General features: G+C 43.2%; 2 protein-coding genes and 1 long non-coding RNA gene across 4 annotated transcripts in view; 2 read left to right on the top strand and 1 right to left on the bottom strand.

Annotated features, from left to right (window-relative positions):
- The first annotated feature begins 7,378 nt into the window (after positions 1-7,378).
- On the top strand, positions 7,379-11,484 carry RPL7L1 (ribosomal protein L7 like 1). The gene is made up of 7 exons (XM_085057799.1): positions 7,379-7,524; positions 7,670-7,778; positions 9,403-9,566; positions 9,734-9,871; positions 10,113-10,222; positions 10,396-10,608; positions 10,864-11,484. Exons 1-6 carry the CDS (start codon positions 7,508-7,510, stop codon positions 10,602-10,604), a joined length of 747 nt encoding a protein of 248 aa, XP_084913925.1. The 5' UTR covers positions 7,379-7,507; the 3' UTR covers positions 10,605-10,608; positions 10,864-11,484.
- Positions 11,485-11,912: 428 nt separating this feature from the next.
- MAD2L1 (mitotic arrest deficient 2 like 1) lies at positions 11,913-14,400 on the bottom strand. Its single transcript, XM_085057800.1, has 5 exons — positions 14,150-14,400; positions 13,817-13,963; positions 13,616-13,736; positions 13,193-13,296; positions 11,913-12,732 (listed from the first exon to the last, which is right to left on the bottom strand). Exons 1-5 carry the CDS (start codon positions 14,229-14,231, stop codon positions 12,560-12,562), a joined length of 627 nt encoding a protein of 208 aa, XP_084913926.1. The 5' UTR covers positions 14,232-14,400; the 3' UTR covers positions 11,913-12,559.
- An 89-nt stretch (positions 14,401-14,489) lies between these two features.
- LOC146437808 (uncharacterized) overlaps positions 14,490-15,405 on the top strand; it is a 59,915-nt gene continuing 58,999 nt past the window's right edge. For both annotated transcript variants that reach the window (XR_014851543.1, XR_014851544.1), the window contains exons 1-2: positions 14,490-14,627; positions 14,832-14,969. This is a non-coding gene — a long non-coding RNA (uncharacterized LOC146437808). The remainder of the gene's footprint in view (positions 14,628-14,831; positions 14,970-15,405) is intronic.

Raw genomic sequence — 15,405 nt, forward strand, 5'->3', positions numbered from 1 at the left:
TAGACTGACAGTCTCATGTTTCATGAATAAACCTTCTGCTGCAGATGCCATGTTTAATTTCTGCGTGACACCAGCATAAAAACTGCAGGCATGAAAAGGATTTCTAACAAAGCCAAACCCCCTCAGTTTCTTACATATATCCCATCTTCTCCAGCAAGTGAATTGGCATGGCCATGTGCTTTGCATTTCAGAAGCCCAGTAATTCCCATATAATGCCTTTAAACTGTTATATTTGCACCACTGCTAATTATTTTTCTTAATATATTCTGGGCATGTGTCTTCCAAAGGGTATGCAAAAGCAAGGAAAGAGATTTAGGAGATGGATGATAAATTATAGAAACCAAGTAAGCATCTAAAACTTATTAAAAATGGTTAAGCTCAGGGGAACTGTAACTTAAGCACTAGATTTTAATAGAATTTGGAAGGGATGAAAGGGTATATTTCACACCTTATGAGCAGCAGCCACAGAACCTATCAAGCATACAACCAACCAACCAGATATTTCTATTCAAAATCAAGTGAAAAGAAGAACAAGAAGAATGTTTCGTGTCATCTGTATGTGAAAGACTCTTAATGACCACGTAGGAAATAATGTGAAGTAAAGTTTTACTGGCAGATAGTGCAGTTTCCCAAAGGCCTGTGTGGTGTGACAGCGGTTATTAATGCCACTGTTGCAGTAAGGATGTGATATATTTGGAGAAGTCTGTTAAAGATGCACAGTTCTTGGTCAGGCTTCTTTGGGATAGTAAAACTCGTGTCACCAAAAGAGGGGCTGCAAGAAAGTGCTGAGGAATTACAGTCGAGCTGAAGAGACTATGCCTAAGGTGAAAGTAGACAATATACAAATACCTCATAGCTAAAAGTAGAGTGAAACTGAGAACCAAGTTAATAACAACAGCAAGTGAGGCTAAAGCGTGGCTGTCTCTGTCGCATGGTTGCTGTAACCCATCTGGGCTCTTCTCAGGAACAGTCTGTGATCACACAGACCATATGTGCAGCAGCATCTCAGCACAGCGAGCTGCTGGTTTGAACTACTCATTTCCTTACAGTCAGTGGCGTTAGTTGGAGCCAAAGTGGTATTAATTTTAATTAGAGCTGAATGAAAAAAAAAAATTTCCATTTGTTCCACTAAACCCCCCAAATTTCCCTTTTGGCTTCATATGGAAAGCCTTACATTTATTTTCCAGTATATTTCTGTTTGTAGAAAGAGAAAGCAGTGGAAGTGCCCATGTGTGCTGGCAGAAATGTTCACACTTCAAAGGTAGATGTGATTATTTAGAAAGCAGCTTGTAGATTTGGCGTCTTGTAAACTGGGGAAGAGAATAGCAACCAAAAAACACTTGCCCAAGGGACCACTTCCACAGTGCATATTCAGGAAAGCAAACCTTTAAAATGATGTGAAGAATTCATGTGCTATTCATCATCTGAAGTATTTTTATTGAAACCATCTGGCAGGTGATCCATAATAATAATAATAATAAAACACCACTAAATCCAGGTGTCTTCAGATCATTACAAACAGATAACAGGGTTGCATTTCAGCAGTGCCTTCCAAGTTTTGAAGTATCCACGAAGAAGTGAGCTCTTCAAATTAAATCCTTATCTGCATCAAAATTAAATACTAGGGCTACAGCACATCTTGGGCTCTACAGGTCTGTGCTACAATGTAGTCTGCAGGTTTTAGGCCTCACTAGGATGTGGCAGGAATATTTCCTGGATCTTTCCTGCCCTGCATGTGCACTTTTTTCACATAGAAGTCAGGGTACAAAGGGAAGGAGAGGAGGGTGCCAGGGCTTGCCAGGCCAGGAGTTGGAAACAGTTGTGGTAAATCCCTGGAGCTGAGCTCCAGCCCCAGCCTCAGAACGGGCACCTCTTCCTGCCCCACGTTGCTCCTGACACCAGAACTAGGATCACATTGCAGCCGTGCATTTTGACAATCCATTACTCTTCACCTTGTTATCTCTACACTGAATCCTGCAGATAACGTGTTTTCATTCAAGCTTATCTCCCAGAAAGGGAGCCAGTCTGGAGCTGAAGAGAACAAGAGATGGAGAAGCCATCATTTCCCATTCTTTCTTCTTATCAAACTGCTTCTGAATAGAGATTTTAAGATTTGGGAACTGAGTGAGTTTGAAGGTATTCATTTCCATCTTCTGTCTAAAAGGCTGTGAGGAATGATTTTTCTTTGAGAGGGAGACACTGAAATCTGAGTTAAAGCAACTAAATTAAGCAATATGAAAATACACAAAACCTTTCAACATTGACTATATGGTGACTTAAGGAAGACTGTGAAAACACGTAAAATGAAAGCACCAGGATGTACACAAAGTAGGTCAGGTTCTTCCCTCTGCCGCAAATTTAAGAGCCTTCTCTTCTTTGATAAAATCTACCTGCCTAATTAGCTCTGTCTCGTCACATACCACCAACTCTTACATTAGGCAGGGCCTTGACAAAACTGGTTTAAAATAAAATTGCATGTGTTTTTCACCATTTTTCAGCTACAACTGCAGTGTGTCAGACACCAAGGAGGGAGAAACTGTTTTAAGAATTCCTGTTTTAACAATTATTTGATAATTTTGCTATCTAGCATTTGTTTGAAGCACACCTGCACCCAAGTGATTTCTTTCACTATTGGGTTTGTGTACTGACAGGAAGAAGCTTATGGTTCCTACGAAAAAATAGGAAAAAAAGATGATGAATCTTTTACTTTTTCTATACAACATATCAAAATTAATTTACAGTATAATTACTATGTGTATAGAAAATTGAAACTAGCAAGACAGGCTTGTTATCCTACTGACTGGTTTAGAAACAGGACCTGGTTTTTTTTTTATTAGCTCTTCCTAACATAGTCTCTTGAGTCAGAAACTCTGTTAGATGTGAGAACACAGCATCTGATACAGAAAGGCCTTGATCCTGCCAGAGGTTGTGGAAAACTCTCAGGGAAGAAGCAAGGCTTGCAAAGCACAGCACAGAGAAGCAGCACAGTTGCTTTGGACTTCTGGGGTTTACTCCTGTTGCGGCATTCCCCTCATCCCATACCCCTTTTTTTCCAGGTGACGCAGTGCCCCTGCAATTTCAGTCTATCAGCTGATCGATCGCTGCTACAACAGGACAATGATGCTCCAAGGTGCAGGAACCAAGCAATTGGGCTTTGCTTGCTGCAGGCTCTCTTCACAGCTGTGGTCCAGACAGACCTGGTTACCTGAAGCTTAGCAGCTCCTTGATCCCCTTCTCACTTATTCTGTCTCTTCTCAGGTTTCTGGCCAATTTTCCTCACCCGTTTAGCTTTTAGGCAGTGCTGATAATAGATCGCTGCAGGAACAGGATTCATTTATCCAAAGCCCTTTAAAGACTGAAAAGGATGGACTTCAAAGGCAGGAAAATGGGATGCAGTGCAGGTGAACAGGGGAGTAGAGCATGCATTCAGATTAAATGAATCCTTCTATATGCAAGCAAAGAAACCAATTTCTGTCTGCCTTTTCCAATGTTGTGCTATAACAGCAAGGGCAAATACAAAATGGGATAGATCTCTGTTAAATGGGAAGTTTAGAGCTGAGCTAATAGAAAGGCAACATCCACTGGGGAGAGGAGGAGGTGGATGGGGATGCATAGCTGGAGAGCATAACTCCACCAGTGTCTGTGAGGTCTGGGTCTTCACTATAGTTTCATGTGCTGAAAAAACCTCATTATTTGCTGTGAACCTGCCTCCTGCTACCTTCATCCAAGGTTCCCTACCTCTTGTGCTGAAAGAAAGAGTGAGCAACTATCCCACCATTTATCATTTTACTGACTATTTTATCTTACCTCAGACACCTTTCTCCTAGCTTGTGGGTCCAGTCTATTTAACTGCCCCACAGATGGAAACTGTTCCCTGTGCTTGATCTTCTTTCTTTGAACTTTTTCCAAGTCTGTCTTGGGGGAAGGTTGGTGGAGGTATGGGATGGACAGATGGAAGAAAGATGACTGACCAAACCTGGAGCATCCAAAATGTGGGTGTGAGAGGCTACACTATGGAATCAGAGTCTGTGCTTTGTTCTTTATCCCTTCCATAATAATTTTCAATTACTGTTCTGTTGTGCTAAGCATTAAGCTGATATCTCTAATAGTTCCAAAATCCCACTCCCAGGCTTCTTATTTAGCTTGTAGTCCATAATTTCATATACAAATTTGTGAATCATTGGTGCACTTTTATTTACTGATTTTTATCTGCCATCTCACTGCCTTAGCACTCAGCTTTATAAGGACTTCTGCTGTGACATGAGGAGAATCCTGCAACTCCTCCCTTCCTTTGTTTCTGCTATATGTAGGGACACAGCCCCTTTCTTGGGATAAAGCTATAGGTGACCACTTACATCCCTCAGGCTCTGTGTTTCCCTGCTTGGCATTTCCTGGCCAAATACAGACGGTCTGTAGCTTTATCTTGATTGGGCAGTTGTCACTAATAATTGCAGGCAAAATCAAATGTTCCAATCAGAACTCTCCCTGCATAAACAAGGAAAAAAATGAGAGGACCTTCATAGCCCTACTGCCATGCAGTGTCACAGCACTTAGGGCCACAGCTTCCTCCAGAGCTCAGCCTTGCTACAAACCAGTGAAACTACTCTGCTGTGATTTCATATTAATTACTGCAGATCACCTCTCACTTACGATGTTTTAATCCTTTTCTGATTGTTGTTTCTACTAATACAACAGATGCCTGTTGTTTCCATAGTCTCCAAAACTGAACTTCAAAAAGGATTTTTTTTAGTTGTGACAGTAACCAGAGACACAAAGTAAAAATAATTAAATGCTTTCTTTAAAAAAAAAATAGTAAAAGTCATTGCCCACCATCCACCACCATTGTATCAGAATCACTGACATTTAGGACAAGAGAGCATTATCTGTCTGTACAAAGCATCTTCTATTAAGTTGTCTACGTTGATGTGATAAACTTGCTAATTATGTTATTCCATTCCATCTCTTTTTATGGCTCCCCAGTCTGTAGTATTTTTATGAATAGTTTATGCTGTGGTGTACTTATTAATATGCTTTCACAACCTAAATGACATCATTATCTCAGAGGCTCAATTAAAAAGTAATCTAGTAGGAGGTAGGATTCCCAATTACTGAGTATGGGAAAGACACCTATTCTGTTCTCACTGTTTTTCATCTCAGACATAATTGAATAGGTCTTTCTCCCAAATAAAATTCAACTTTTCATCCCTGTGGAAGAAGGAGAGAGTTCGTGGAGACCTGTGGAGACCATATATAATGATGTCTATTTTTACCTCCACTTTTCTTTAAAGATACAATTAAATTTGTAGTACACTCAAATTGCAGACACTCTGGGCACTCTCCTGTAGACAAGACAGAAAAATAAATTATTTTCATTGCTGTTTATTGTAATTGAAAAACAATTTTTCTATTTTGGGTTCATTAGCCAGGCATTTACAAGTGCATTAGAACAAAAACAAAATTAATTTACATTTCAATTCTTACAAATGTTTCATCTTGCAAACTTGTAAATAGGTACCACTACTCTTTTAAAAAATGTCAGAACATTTTAAAAGATATAAATCTGTAATTTAATGTTTGCTAGATATAATTTCCAGGAACAATAATTGTGAGTAGTGCCAGGGGTTTATTAGTAGTCTGCTTTTCTTCCAGGGAAGTATTCACAATAGTTAGTGTAAAATTGAGCTTTTGAAACTGGAATATTTTCCATTACTGCTGGTAAATGAGTGGCACTAAAGAATTAATTATTTTTCCCCATTTTTTCCCAGGGAGACACAATTTTTTTTTTTTAGCTTTTTCAATTTGACATATTAGGTGCCACTAACTGAGGGTGCACACCTGCATTAGTCTCATCCACATGACTTCATTATACCCAGATTGCTCCTTTTGCAGTGAATTTGCATGATTTCTGACAAAAATGCCCACATTAAGAAAACTTATTTTGAAAGGAATAAAGACAGGAAGACATCCACAGTACTTTTCAAAAATAATTTCATGAAATATTAGTCTATCTCCATATGATTGCTGTTTTCATGAAAGAAAGTCTTGGATCATCCAGCTTTTCTCTCCATTTTTTATGTGAGTGTGTGTTTGGAATAGTTCCTGGGCTTCTTTCCAAACCATACAAAATTTTTCTTTAAAATATCTGAAAATGGGCACCATTCAAGATCACAAGGTAGTTTTCGTATTAAAATATTTCCAGATTAGATCGTTATTTGGTGAAATAAACAAAATTTAATTTCTTTGGCTCTTTTTATAGGGAATTTATTACAGACAGATTTCAGACTGGTGCACGGCTCAATGATTAGAGTGCTGGACTTCAAGCCCTTTTGTTGTTATGAGACTGCACACAGCATCAATAAAGATTTTGTGGGATTTGAAATTAATTTAGTGGGGTTTTATACCCGTGGAGTGAGAAAATAAGGCAAGAAGTTTCATGGACTTCTGACACTCCACCTCATTGTCCCGACTTGGCTTTTGAAATTGGAGCCCTAAAATTTTGCACGCAGGAGTTCAGTGTGCTGAAGGCCAGTCTACAACAGGTTGCTCTCTAGGAAAGTGGTAACGCTTTTCTTGGGTATCTCTGCAAACAGGGGCATTTGAATATCCACTCATTAAAACAATATAACGAGTGGTTAAAGTTCATCCAGTCAGCCTCGGAATGCTGCGCAACATTTCATAGCAACAGCGCTTCAAATGCTTACTTACTTATTGTTTCCTTGCCAGTAATAATAAAATACCCTGATAGCATTTTCCTCCTGTTAAACAGAGCACATTCATTTGTAGATTTAAATGGACCACTTTCTCTGTTGTGAGCTACCAGGGATTCCAGCTATTTCTATATGTCAGGGTGAAATTTGCGTAGTTATGGAAAGAGTTTCAGATTATTTATTTCATAAGCTCGTTGCTTTGCGTCTCATATCCAAAAGTGGATGGGGAGCTGGGTTTGCTCACCGAGGGCTGTGTTTTTCACGGCATTTAGGACCGAGTTTCTAAACACAGGAATTCAAGTTTTCGCTGTCAAAACAGAAGCGGGCTCATTTACAGTGTTTAACGGGTTTGCAGCATCACTGAGCTGAGCAGCGCAACCCTTCCAGGGCAAAGCCACCCGCTGGCCAGAGGAAGCCGCGGTCGGTGTGAAGGACAATGACTGCAGAGTGCAAAGGCACACGTCCCTCCAGCATCCCGCACGGCGAAGAGGAGGGAGCGCGCCGGGAACACAACCGCACCACCACCGCAGCTTAACGCGAGCAGCTGGTGAGGCTCTGGCACCACCTGCGGGTCACCCGTCTGTCACACCGCGCGTCCTAGCGCCCGCTGCCCTCCGAGGCCCGCAGCGTGTGGATGCCCGTAGCACAGCGCATGGCTGGAGAGCAGCACACGCTTCCCACTGCGGCCAGGCGCGGCCAGGCGCTCCGCGATCCCCAGCGAAGGCCGCAGCGCCTCAGCGGCAGCGGCCATCGACCCGCCCCGCCCCGCCCCGGCGCATGCGCGGCGGCGGCCCGGGAAGATGGCGGAGGCGGAGGCGTGAGTGTGGCATGGAGGGAATGCGGGATCCGCCGCCATCCGCGGGCACCGCGCGGCCACGGGGCTGGGGGCGGCGGCGGGGCCGGCCCGGGAGGGTCTGGATGCGGGATGTGACCGGGATGTGACCGGACTGTTCCACCCGCAGGCCGAGGCGGCGGATACCGCTGGTGCCGGAGAACTTGCTGAAGAAGAGGAAGCAGTACCTGGCTATCAAGGCCACCCAGGCCAAGCAGGCGCTGCTCAACAAGCGCAAGGTACGGCGGGGCCCGGCACAGCCTGGTCCTGCAGCCCCAGCTTGTTTTCCGGAGGAGAGAATGGCAATTCCTTGAAATCGTACGGAAATAACCCGAGTGATCGGGACCCTCAGCGAACGGGGTGGGGATGCCCGAGCGCCGCGGGTGGGCAGGGATCATTGGAAGGGTTACCTCCGCGGGGAGCCTGACTCCCTAAGCATCTTCTCCGTATGTCTCTGAGCCTTGTAAAGAGGACAAAACTTCACTGGTTGTTTCACTGAAACTGGAATATATGGAAGACTGTGAGTTGTGTCTGTTGGATCGGTGATGATCAGGTGTTTGCAGCCACATGTGTAAAACTGCAGCGCTGCTGAGTTGTCCGTGCTGCCCTGGGGTTTCACTGTCTGAAACTGCTTGAGCGTTGTAACCCTGTTACAGTGGAAACTGTGCTTTGCTGAGGGTGCATTTAAAGTTATTTATCTGTTCAGAGCAGACACAAGTCATCGTGAAGCCTTTTTCTGCATGTGAGGTGGCACATGTTCTAGGGCAGACACTTCCTGTGCACACTGTTCCATTTCCAGACTGGCAGAGCACAGCAAACCTATCTAACTCCAAATTTGAGACCTGTTCTGTACCCCAGCTAGCGCAGTAGGTGTTTGTCGTAAAGCTTTCCCAGTGAATCTTGTGGGATTATGTGCAAAACTTCTGCCATTTTTGTTTAATAGTGTGGTTACATTTTTAAAAGCATCAGTGGCTTACTGTGTTTCCAAGGTGGAAGTGGAAGCATAAGCAATAATGTTAAATAGCCACTTCTTAAGATTCTCTTAGAAAAATTACTTTAGTGATGGAACTTTGATTAGGTCTGCCTGCTTTGAAAATTCAGACCAATCTCGTGGGTGATTTACAAGGTGAAATAGAACAGAAGACATACATTAGATTTTTAAATTTACAATGGCCCATTAAATTAACCAGTAGTGTATCTTAGATATAATTTTGTAATGCTGTGCATGTTCAAATCCTATTCATACGAGAAAACACTATGATCTAGGTGGGTATACTCATTCCTCAACTAAGGAGAGGCATTTAAACATGTTTTTAATTTAAAAAAAAAATCCAGTAGTTTTGAAAATACTTTTCTTCAGGTGATCCAGATGGTCTGTGTTTAAATTAGCAAATTTTAATAGCTACTTGAATGTTTGATTTTTTTTTTTTTTTTGCATGTGTGCCTGTATAGGAAAGGACTTTATAATTATTTTCTTTTGGAGGGTAATTCTGAGTCACGCTAAGGTATTGCTGTAGCATGTGTTTTGCCCAGATGTTGTTTCTGGCTTTCCCAGCCATTGCTGATCTCTGTGTGTAGCTATGCCTAGAAGTATCCTGGGTCTTGCGCAGTTTTTCCTTATTTATATTTTTCCTGGGAAAAAACTCCATGTTCGCTGTTCATAAATAATTACTATGTGTGAATTGATATGTTGTCCTTGAGTTCTGTCTCCCTTGGGCTTAGATAATCAAATTTATTTTCTTCTTACTGTTTCCAAAGCTGAAAGAACATGGTTCATTGGCTTCTGCATTTCATTTGGCCTTTAAGATGTAAACCTCTGGGATTGTTGGGATGGGTGATACTTTCTTCTCCTTTTGTCTGTAGCAGCAGAAGGGGAAGCAGATCCAGTTCAGGCGCCTGGAGACCTTTGTTCGGGATTCGTGGCGCAAACGCCGGGATGACACCAGGCTGAGGCGCATGGAGCAGAGGCCGGGGCAGGCAGCAGCACCTCAGGAGAGTAAACTGGCCTTTGTTGTGCGGATTGTGGAGTAAGAAACTTACCCTACTCCTTCCTTTGTTATTGCTACCCTTTGTGTCATTTCTCCGCCAAGAAAGTGTGAGCAACCCAGATGTGTCTCCTTGCAGGTGATCTGAGGCCTTTTGTTGCTGTATTAGAGAAATGTGCTTACTAGTAAAGTTATTTTTGCCCTGACAGTATTAAGGGAGTGACTAAGAGGGTGAAAAAAGTGATTGAGTTGCTGCAGCTGAAGAAGAACTTCACCGGCATGTTTGTTAAGCTGACCCCGCTGTCGCTGAAGATGCTGCGCATTGTGGAGCCTTACGTGGCATGGGGGTACGTACCACTCCCAGGACTTGGGGGTCATTGGATTCTCCAGCTGGTATCACTGATCCATTACTTCTCCAGTAATGATCAAAACTTAATCAATTTTATATCTAAAACTTGTTATTGTCCTTTTTCTCATTGTTCTCAACATAACTTGGTTATTTTCCCATGTCTGCACAAGGAAGTGGGATGGGGCTTCTGTCTGCATCGTGTCTCTCTGTTACAGGACCTGATTTTTGTTTCTGCACAGACATCCTAACCTGAAATCTGTACGAGAGCTCATCCTGAAACGGGGCCAAGCCAAGATCAAGAAAAAGAGGGTGCCTCTGACAGACAACATGCTGATAGAACAACACTTAGGTGAGGAAGTGGGTGAGAAAATTGAGGAAAGATTTGGATGTTGAGAGTTTACAGTCTGACCTGAGAGGGTGTGGAGAGACAAAAATCTTACCAGACTGAAGTAGTGGCAATTCTGGAGCAGTGTGAGGAAACTTGATACAGTTGGACATCTTTTGTTTTTTTTCCTTCTGCAGGGAGCTGTGGTATTATTTGCCTGGAAGACCTTATTCATGAAATCTACTCAACTGGGAAGTATTTCAAGAGAGTAACTAGTTTTCTGTGGCCATTCCATCTGTCAGTGGCTCGCCACGCGTCGCGGAACAGAGTGGGTTTTCTCAAGGAGATGGGCAAGCCTGGCTACAGAGGTGAAGCGATCAACCAGCTCATCCGTCAGCTCAATTAGTCAGGTGAGTGGTGCCTGCTGGGTTAATTCTGAGTCTTACCCTTCAGTCCCTTTCCTAAGGATGACCATACTGCCATCAGAGAGGAAGGGGGGACTCTCTTGGTTTTGATTGTCACTCTGCGAAAGTGACCTCAGAGTAGGGGAAACTAATCAAGAGTGTGGGTCCTGTTAGGAATCACCACATGCTGTTGGACACCTCCATGAATGCTTGGTTCCTGGGAGACTAATATGACTTACTTGTTTCTTTCCTATTCTGCAGGGTCTTTGTGAAAACTTCAGGATCTATGACCTGTTACTTTTCACACGTACCTTGCATGGATATTATCTACTTGCCATGATCTACTACTTCCCTTGACTGCTGGTGCCTCTAAAAGAGAAAAAATACAGAGATGATGATGGAGATGGACTTCAGCCTGGTCCTTCTTAAGAAGATAAATTGTTTGCTACAAGAATGAACTTCTTGGAGCAATTTGACTTCTGCATCTCTGTAAAATAAGGGGTTTTTTATCCTCATCACTGCAGACTTCACTCTTTGAAGTGCACCTGCTTCTTAAGTGTTAAGGGGCAGTGCAGTCACCACAATAGTGCTGACAGGCAAAAGAAAACACCAGTTATTCTTCTGTTGCTGCAGCACAAGCCCTAACAGTGAATAATGTAACTTTTAAGTACCTAGATTGTATTTATTTTAAAAAAAAAATGGTTTTTGTACTCCTGAAATACAGAGGACTGCTTTTTTTTTTTTAACTTCAGCTAAATTGGGGCTGCTGGAGAGCATTATTTCCTGGAAATAGGAAAGCCCAAAAAGGTTGTAATAATCGTGGGATGGGGTACATGTAAGTGATGTTTTTAAAATAAACTTCTGAAATTACATTATAACAAAGTCCTACATCACTGTAAAAGAGTGGAAGAAAACCCAGAGTTAAACACTCTGGCTGGCATGAATTTAGTGAAAGAAGTGAACAAAACCATGGAAGAGTCTGAAAGTTGCAGAGTTTTAAATGCCTAATGTTCTTCCACTTCATAAATGGGTAAGAACACATGAAGAGTCCTGTGCCATGTAACAAATATGGAAGGCACTGTGCTTAATCATTAGGTCACTGGGACTATTAATACTGTTATTTAAAGACTTAAGTGGGGGCAACCTGTTAATCCATAAATGGGTTTCATATGGACTCCACTTGTTTGGAGACTTGGAGAAAACATTTAAGTAACATCAAATGGAGGATGCCTTTTTGGTTATTTGCGTGACAATTATAAAGTAGGATGTAGCATTCATAAAACCATCTGAAACGTACTACAGACTCTGAATTAGAGAACACTATAAAACTTTAAGCTTTATTCTGTAAAATGAATACAAACATAGAAAATGCTGGACAGACACTACAGACATACAGAGACTTAGAACCAGAACTAGAGCCCAGTGGTCATTAAAATACAAGGCTTCAAGTATTTAAAGTTTTCCTCATAAACAGCAGCTTCCATTGTAGAGAGGTTGATTCATTTTAGGGTTATTTCTGGTAATAAAACAGCCCAGGCTTTTAACATGAAAGTTGGCACACCAGGAATGAGATGTTGTTACAGAGAACTTAAAGCCTGCTAACAGAATGCAGTTTAAAATAATTATAAAATACAAAATTACGGGTCTGAACACAATTCTAGCAGCTAATCCTAGATTTAGGCAGTTTTTCTAGTGCAGGCAGTGGTTTAACACACCATCAATTTAGCTCATACAATAAAGAATTGAACGATCACCATGAATACCTTCTTTAAACCTCTTTAAAAACAATGCTAGCTCAGTCTAGTGTTACTTCACATTATCCCAGACAAGCATGTTGTCTTTGTGTCATATTCCATCAAGAGGACAGTAATGATGAGTTCATGGCTTAGCTGCATGATGAACAGAAACTATACAAGGTAGACAGGATATATACATACACAAAACACCCCCCTCCATCTTAGGGAACAGAATCCTTCTTGTAAGCCACCATGGTGTTTACTTTGTGGATTGTGGTAGTGAAGGAACGCAGCCGAACCTCTTCTGAATTGGCTATGAACTGTGGTCCTGACTCTTCCCACTTTTCTGGCACTGCCAGATCTTTATCCGTGTATATCAGCAAGTCAAAGGCACCTGGGAGCAAGGGAGAACAAATTCACCATAAGGAGATGGCAGGTGTGAAGTGTGTCTTCTAGAACTTGAGACTAAGGACTAAGGTTTTCAGAAATTACACTGATACTAGCTATCAAAAATACTAGTAAAAAAAAAAAAAGTAATGTGAGGCCATTTTAGTTTTGTCAAGTGTTTAAATTTTTTAAAAAATGTTAAAATGCTGTGGAGCTGAGCGCTGTATAACACTTGAACAAATTATTCATGAAAATTTTCATTCCTTAGAGCATACATACTAATTTCCTCAACTTGCTGAGTTCTGTCCTGATCTCAGTCGAGCAAAGCGCTGTCTCACAAATGTGATGGTACATGACGTGTAATAATTAAAAAGCCTCATAAAATCAGCAAATATTATCTGAAGTTGGAAAGTTACTGAGCTTTTTCAAAAGTGTTTGATTTCTTTAATGCAGTTCAGAATACTCACAGGCAGCTTCCAAGAGTGGCAGGAAGGTTACTGTGGCAGTTATTTGTCTGATGACAGAGCGAATTTCATCCTGAATTGCCTTCTGAGATTTATCTCGTGGTCCGCTGGAAAAATAGGAAAACTCTGGTTAGGAAAAAAAACTTCTACTGTGCTGACAGTTTCCTCTAAATACAGTTCTCTTTGTTAAGCTCTGTTAGTCTGTTTGCTACAGTATTTTTAGAGTAGTGACGCTTTTAAGTTAAGTGTCAGCTGGTCTCCCTTGATTGTTGTTGTGTGTTCAATCATATAATGACTGGTTTGCAGACAAACAGAGGGCAGAACACTAGGAAAGGTTTAAAGGAACAAGGCCGTGGCATTGATCCTGTGCTTGCACAGGTACTCGGGAAAGGGAAGAGCACGTTTCTGAGGGGCTGCATTACTCACTCGTCATCCTTTGCAGTTTTGTCACACTCGATGTCAAACTGCCACCGCTCCAGGACCTCGCCGCCCTCGATGCTGGAGATGACCACCACCAGCCGCTGCACGATGCACTTGTACAGCCACTCTGCAAGAAGCCAGGAGTGAGTGAGAGCGCGAGGAGCAGAGGCAGGGACACGGCAGGGAGGCTCCGCCGCCATCCCGCACCTTTCATCTGCTCCGTCACGTTGTTGAGGTAGTTGGTCAGCTCGGGGTCCGTGGTGACCAGCAGGGTGAGGCCGTACTTCTGCACGCGGGTGAAGGTCTCGGGGGGATAGATGCCCCGCTGGTACAGGATGCTGTTGATTCCATAGGCTACACGACGGAGAGGGAAAGGGAGAGGGAAAGGGAGAGGGAAAGGGATGTGTACCACCAACCCCTCCCGCCCCGGCCGGCGGCCATGTCGCCCCACGAGACGCGGCCTCCCAGCCCCTCATCCACCACCCTCCGTCCCTCCTTCTCTCCCAGCGCGATCCCCGAGGCCCCCCGCAGCCCCCTCACAGAAGAACTCGGCGACGAGCTCCGCGCTCCCGCGCAGGGTGATGCCCTGGTGCTCGCGGCCGAGCTGCTGCTGCGCCGCCATGGCCGCTGCTTCCCCGCCGCCCGGTTCGAATCCGGCCCCGCCCCTTGGCGCGCGCGCGGCCGCACTGAGGGGCTGCGCTGAGGGGCTGCGCTCCGCCTCAGGCGGCAGCGGCGGCTGTTGTCGCCGGGAGCCGCAATTGCCTGTGCCCCTCAGCCTTGGGAAACGGGCTGCAGCCCGCGGGGTCCCCCGGCTGCCTGCCCGGTGGAAAGGGAAGGGTTCTTCCCCCGTGTTGAACTCCCCGCCGGCTCCCGGTGCCGTTGCTGATCTGTGGGCGGGGCTGAGGGGAGCGCGGGTGCGCCGAGTGAGTAGCACCGCCATGGGAAGGCTGTGGGAAGTTGGTTTCAGAGTTTGCCTAGATACATTCGACCTTAGGAGCTTAAACGTGTTACTTTCCAGGTATGAATTTAACAAATACTTAATTTATGGTTTATTGGTGGCTTTCACCGCGTAAATCATGCAGTGGCTGTTTCAAATAAAAGTTCTTTATTCTGCGAGCTGGGGAGAACCTGGTAAAGCAAGATGAAACACGCTTTTTCCTTCAATCCATTTAAAAAAATCAGTTTCATCTCCAAAATATTTTTTTCCTTTCTCCAATTCTAGGATGTTCCTTAACATACCAAAAAAAAAAAAAAGTTAAGAGGCATTATTTGGGGTGTTGGGCTGCCTGGGTGAAGCCAAGGAAGATGTTGGAAGCAGCAGTGGCAGTCACCTGGAGGAAGCTCTGGCAGAGGTTAACAGGTAAGAAGAGACTGAGCAAAACAAGGAAATGTTGAAGTATGCCAATACTATGAAGAGGGCAAGCTACTGTCTACTGGGGTAGTAACAAGATCGCCAGCTGATTAGCTAATAAAATCAGTTAATAGGCAAGAAAATGAAAATTAATGGATTTGCTGGGCACAGGAGAGCTACAAATTAAATCATTCCCTGAACGTGATTTTTCCAAAGCATTATCTGATGTTATCATCTAAGGCACACCTGTGTTAGATACTCATATTGCCCTTGAAAAAAATAAATTGAACAGTCTTAAAATGAAGTTACGTTCAAAACAGAAATATTTATACTCAGGATAAAAACAATGTGCTCATTACACAGTGAAGTGAGCCAGCTGTGAAGAGAGTGAATTGATGGTGTGATTGCTTATTTTGTTATAACAAAACACTTTCTCAAAAGCTAA

The sequence above is a fragment of the Lichenostomus cassidix genome, chromosome 4 (assembly GCF_008360975.1).
Source record: "Lichenostomus cassidix isolate B80296 chromosome 4, HeHo_3.0, whole genome shotgun sequence".
NCBI lineage: Eukaryota > Metazoa > Chordata > Aves > Passeriformes > Meliphagidae > Lichenostomus > Lichenostomus cassidix.